This window comes from Vombatus ursinus, unplaced genomic scaffold (genome assembly GCF_900497805.2).
Source record: "Vombatus ursinus unplaced genomic scaffold, bare-nosed wombat genome assembly UNPS02014852.1, whole genome shotgun sequence".
NCBI classification, from domain to species: domain Eukaryota; kingdom Metazoa; phylum Chordata; class Mammalia; order Diprotodontia; family Vombatidae; genus Vombatus; species Vombatus ursinus.
The window spans coordinates 221,551-227,720 of NW_020954630.1; the positions used below are offsets into that span (position 1 = coordinate 221,551).

The 6,170-nt window shown below is 49.2% G+C and overlaps 1 protein-coding gene across 2 annotated transcripts in view; it reads right to left on the reverse strand.

The window, feature by feature from the left end:
• Nucleotides 1-1,053: 1,053 nt before the first annotated feature.
• Nucleotides 1,054-6,170, reverse strand: part of ZNF467 (zinc finger protein 467) — a 10,331-nt gene continuing 5,214 nt past the window's right edge. For both annotated transcript variants that reach the window (XM_027841114.1, XM_027841115.1), the window contains exon 4: nucleotides 1,054-3,307. In XM_027841114.1, the coding sequence (XP_027696915.1) occupies nucleotides 1,755-3,307 (1,553 nt within the window). In that variant the 3' untranslated portion in view covers nucleotides 1,054-1,754. The remainder of the gene's footprint in view (nucleotides 3,308-6,170) is intronic.

Consider the following 6,170-nt stretch of genomic DNA (forward strand, 5'->3'; position numbering starts at 1 on the left):
CAGGAGGCATGGTTGTACAGTGGCAAGAGCACTGGCTCTGGAGGACCCAAGTTCAAATCCTGCCTCTGACCTGTTTGACCTTGGGTAAGTTACTCAATTTCATCTACAGAATGAGGGGATTGGACTAGAGACCTCTGAGGTCACTTCAAGTTCTAGATCTAACACACAGACACACAGACACACACACCATACTATGAAGTAACTCCAAGAGTTTCAAACATGTTTGGATCAATGACCCCATCCCTGTGGGATCTACTTTAAGGTGAGAGCATTAATAAGTATCTAAATTTTACTGTGCTTGTTCAACTATCAGTCCTGTTATTTTGTCCTCATGCCCTGTAAAAGTTAGCTCACTGTCTTTTCTGCTCCACTCTTGTTAGCCCGTTGGTTCCAAATCCCCTTCTCTGTCTGAGAAGTAGAGGCTCTGGGAGTGAGCACTGCCCATCCAGGAGGAACAAGAGTTTGGGACACTCGGGCTGGAAACAGCAGGTATTGGAGCCTTCTTCCTCCTTCCTCCTCTGTGCTCTGCACTGAGCTAGAGTCGGCAAACTGGGTCAGAGGTGGCGGGGAGGGGCCTTGGAAGAATTCTTGGATGGGGCGTAGAGACCCAAGGTACAGAGCTCAGATAACTGGTTGATGCTGCTACAGTCAAAGATGAAAAGGGCCTCTTATATCCACAGAGACTCTCCCTTGGCATTTCCCATCTTTTAGCCTTTACCATCTGCTGACAGAGGAGTGGGAAGGAAAGCCGGCCCGCTACTATCTAGGCTTAGTAAATGAGCAAATTTCAAATTGCATGGCTTTGCTGAGCGGCTGGGTTGTTCTTGCTTTCTACGGGGATGCAAGGGAATGGAGTAAGTACTATTGTGAGTAAAGGGACTGTCTTACTCTGCTTGACTCTTAGTGTTTTGCAAGAAAAATACCATTATCTGAGAACCTGAAGGCTCACAGAAGAGGTCAGGAGAAGCCCAGGGAGCTACCTATCAAATAGGTGGCCCAACTTCCCTCACCCCTTGATTGGCCAAGGCAAGAAAGCCCCAGCACCCACCAATCTTACAGCCCCCAAGCCTTCAGATTTTATTTTTAATGACACATCAAATACACAGGTGACTATCCTCCCCTCCTTTTGGAACAGACTCCTGCCCCCTTTTTTGAGGGGGAGGGGACAGTCCAACAGCTTTGAAGGGTAGTGAAGAAGGCATGGAAGAGCAACTAGTAGGGAGTGTATTCTGTTCTTCATTCCCTCCGAGTTAGGTAGTCTCCCCATATGGTTCAGCCTGGCCCTCCAGTCTCCTTTGCTCAGTTAACTCACTTTCATCCCCCAACACCCAAGGTTCCACGTTGATGTAGAATGTTCCAGACAGAAAAGAACCTTATAGTTCATTCAGTCTAATCCCCTCATTTTACAGATGCAGACCTGAGTCTGATAGCGATTCTCTCTTGGTCATCCTCACTCAGATGAGGTATTCTCCAAGCTCTCAAGTATCCAGCAGGCCGGGAGAGAAGGAAGGAGAGTGGTGGAGGTGAAGGGTTGTTGCAGGAGCTGAGACACAGAACAGAGGTGATATATTGAAAAACTGAAGGTGGACAAGGAGTCCAAAGGAGGGAAGGCAGTATGGGAGCCTTTGAGCAGGAAAAGGAGAGCAGTCAGAATGGAGATAAAAACCACAAGGGACCTGACAGCAGTTAGGTGAGAGAGGGTGCTGAGGGGCTAGACAGAAACCTGGTTGATGAGAGATAGGGCTCTGTTCCATTTAGAGGAAAAGTGATGTTGGGGCAGGCACTGTGGGAACAGGCCAGGTTGGGCTTGGCAGGCTGGGGTCAAGATGAGGGATTTCGCCGTGGGTGCGCTGGTGCCGGGCCAGATGGGTCTTGCGGCTGAAGCTCTTGCCGCACTGCGAACAGGGGAAGGGGCGGGAGCCGGTGTGGACTGCCTGATGGCGTATCAGATTGGTCTTAGAACTGAAGCAGCGAGAGCAGACCGTACAGGCGTGTGGGCGGCTCCCAGTGTGTACTGCCTGGTGGCGGCCCAGGTGTGACTTGCGGCTAAAGCCCCGGCCACACTGGGCGCAGGCAAAGGGCCGAGCACCGCTGTGCACCTTGGTGTGGGCCGCAAGGTTGGGGCGGGAGCCGAAGCGACGGCCACACTGGGTACAGGCAAAGGGACGTTCGCCAGTGTGCACGCGTCGGTGCCTTGTCAGGTGCTGCCCGTGGGAGAAGCCGCGCCCGCAGTCTGGACAGCGGAAGGGTCGCTCGCCAGCGTGGGTCCGCTGGTGTGCCACCAGCCCTGGACGCTGGCTGAAGCTTTTCCCGCAGTGAGTGCAGGCAAAGGCTTTGATGGCTGCGTGGGCCGCCGCTGCCGCCCCGGGGGGGCGCCGCTCACCCTGGCCCCGCGCGCGCTCTGAGAACCCGAAGGGGCGGCTCCCTCGGTGCACCCGCTGGTGCGAGGCCAGGTTCTTCTTCCAGCCGAAGTCTTTTCCGCAGTCTGCACAGGGGAAGGCCTTGGGCCCTGGAGGGGCTGTGGACGCGTCCTGGCACAAGGGGTCAGTGCTCTGCGGCTGCGGAGGTGGAGGTGGGGCAGGGCCTGCTGCGTGCACCCGCCGGTGGCGCACCAGGTGCTGCTTGTGCGTGAAACTGCGGCCGCACTCGGTGCATTGGTAGGGTCGCTCACCCGTGTGGATGCGCTGGTGGCGGATCAGGTGCGTCTTCTTGCGGAAGCGTTTTTCACACTCGGCGCAGGGGAAGGGCCTCTCTCCAGTGTGCGTTTTCTGGTGGGAGCCCAGGTGGATCTTTTGGCTGAAGCGCTTCCCGCATTCCTCGCAGGGGTAGGGCCTCTCCCCGGTGTGCGTGCGGAGGTGGCGGGTCAGGTGAGCCTTCTTGCTAAAGCGCTTACCGCATTCCGGGCACGGAAAAGGGCGCTCGCCCCGGTGGCTGCGCAGGTGGGCCAGCAGGTGGGTGCGCTGGGAGAAGCTGCGGCCGCAGTCTGGGCAAGCACACGGGCCCTCGCCCCGGTGCAGCCTTTGGTGCAGCCGAAGGGTCAGCTGGTCCCGGAAGCGTCGTTCGCATTCCCCGCAGCCGTAGGGTTTCTCCAGGACCTGGGGCCAGGATGCCAGAGCCAGCCCACTCAGAGGCGCCGGGGCTCCAGGCTCCAGCTTACAGGCCGTGGCCACAGCCGCCAGAGGTCCCAGGTCGGCGGACAGGAAGGGGCCGCTGGGAAGTAACTGGGGAAGGTGCTGGGGCCATGCAACCTCCTCTTCCTCTCCCTGGTCCTCATCCTCCACCTTCACCTTTCGGATCATCCAGTCTTCTAGAAAATTAAGACAAGGAATGGTATTGAGACTTTCAGACAGACTTTTCTGTTTTGATGTTTTATTGACTTTTTTTTTTTACATTGCTATCATTTTCTAGCAGTCTCCCCCTCACCCCAACTTTCTTGTAACAAGAGAATTAACTAATTCATTGATGTTTGACACCCTGTACCTCATTCTGCATCTCCAGTCCACCAGCACTACTTTTGCCTCATTTGATCTTTACAGCAACCTTGTGAAGTAGGTGCTGTTATGATCTACATTTTAAAATAGAAGAAACTGAGACAGAGATTAAGTGACTTGCACAGGGTCACAAAGTAGTAATTGTCTGGTTTTCCTGACTCTTGCACTACCACTGTAGCCACTAGGCCACCTAGCTGCCTCAAAGTATCCTTATTGTTGGAGCAAGAGGAGTCAGTGCATAGATCTGAGTTCTGATGTCAGACAGATTTTTCTTTTGTTTTGCTTTTAAATGAATTTACATTTAATCACAACAAAATCTACGAACATTTGGAAAATAATACATGTGTGCAAGACATTATGTCCATAGAAGGTATGATTACTTATTTATTATATTGAGTCATTTAATGAGATTATATGTATATGTTTAGTATATGTCATATTCCTTCTCTCAATGTGTCTGTGGTCTTCTGGTTGGGCACCATTTGACTAGGTGATTTCTAAGGTCCTTTTCTGTGGTAAGAGCAGAATTTGCACTCAGGAAGACCTGGATTTCTAGGTGTTCTGATACTTACTAGCTGCATAAATGTAATAGACTTTTCCAAGCAGTTGTCTATATAATGTTCCTCTACTCCTTCACCACCCATTTCCCCTCAGTCACCCTGTTCTATCCTCCTCACCCTGTCTAATAAAACTATTCTCTACATGATCACCAATGACATCACTGACAAATCTAGAGTCCTTTTTTTAGTCTGCCTTCTCTTGACCTATCTGTAGCATCTGACATTGATGACCTCCCCTTCTTGGAACTCTTCTCCCTTGGCATCCCTGACACTAAATAATTGTGCTTCTGTCCACTCCCACATTTCCACCTGTTAGGTCCTGTCTTTACTCTAAACTCATCTTTACTGAAAAACCTGCTCTCCCCCTACTGACCTTCTATTTCTGTAAAAGGCATTACCTTTCTATCACTTATTCAGGCTTGAAACATGGGAGCCAAATTTGATTTTTCCCTGTTTCTTCATCTCCCCTTCACTAAGTCATGTTGATTTGGGGGGCAGCTAGGTGGTGAAGTAGAAAGAGCACTAGGTCTGAATTTAAAACTCAGCCTAAGACACTTATTAGCTCTGTGACCCTGGGCAAGCTACTAACCTCTGTTTGCCTCAGTTTCCTTAACTGTAAAATGGGGATAATAGCAGCACCTTTGTTCCAGGGTTGTTGTGAGGATCAAATGAGATAAAAATTGTAAAGTACTTGGTACTATTATTATTATTATTTTTCATTTGTAATGTATTATTGCCTGGCACACAGTAAGAGCTATAATAAATAATATTATTTCACCTTCTCCTTGTCCTTCCTGTTCCTACTGCTATCACCCTAGTCTAAGCCTAAACTTTTTATTGCTTGTCACCCTTTTCATCTCAGCCTTTCAGAACTTTAATCTTCATTCAAAGCTAAACTGAGGTGGTACCTGCTCCAGGAAGCCTTTTGTGACCCTTCCTGCTATTAGGGCTCTCTGTCTTTGTAAATACTCCTGGAGCTCTTTATCTGATCTCCTGGTATAAAAGTTTGCCAGCCTAGGAGGTAGGAAAGATCTAGGTTTGAAACCAGCCTCTGATGCTGAATGACCCAGGCAAGCTTAGCCACGTCAAGACTTTGTTTCATCATCTGGGTTGTTGTGAGGCTCAGATAGTGGACAAAGTGCTTTGCAAACCTTACAGCCAAATATGAACCCCAAGGATTATTTATTCCCTATCCTGTATTATACTTATCTAGATTAGACAGTTGCTGGCTTTTTGAGGGGAGTTGGAGAGGCTGTCTTTGTATTGCCATGCCTCAAGCAGTGCTTTGCACAGAGTAGGCACTTAGTAAAGGCAGTTAGATGTTGGAGTCTATACACAGCTGGGCCTGGAGTCAGTAACAACTGGGTTCAAATCTTCCCTGAGACACTTCCTGGCTGTGTGACCCTAGGCAAGTTAGTTAACATCTGCCTCAGTTTATCATTTGTAAAATGGGGATAATAAGAGCAACTATTTTGCATCGTGGTGAGGACCAAATGAGGTAACATTTGTAAAGTGCCAGGCACACAGTAGGATCGATATAAATGCTTATTCCCTTTCCTAGATAGTCACTGAATTGAATTCACTGTTGCACATATAGACTATCCATCCAGAAAAAAGCCACTGAGTTACTCTTCCTAAAATGCTATTTTTAATTATGTCACTTGTTTATTCAAAAACATTCAATGACTTCCTATTGCATTCAAAATAATCTCTTTCTGAAATCCCATCCTACATATTTTATGTGTCATTTAGCATGCTGTTGACTTGTATTAACTTTTTCTGTGTCTATATATCTTTTACTCAGACTGCATTTCAAGCTCCTGGAGGGCAAAGATGGTGTCTGCTGCTCCCCGTGCACCCCCCACATTACTTAGTGCAACACTTAGACTGGCCCTGTGTTCAGCAGATGTAGGTTTGTTAGATGAAAGAAGAGACACCAGGCAGACAGACATAAGGGTGCTGGCAGTAGGAAGGGAGAAAAGGGGATGGATGTCAATAAAGGGCCTGGTGAATGACTGGCCTTGAGGAATGAGAGTTAGGGGCCAAGCACAGCTACTACTGACTGTGTGTGTGTGTGTGTGTGTGTGTGTGTGTGTGTGTGTGTGTGTGTGTGTGTGTG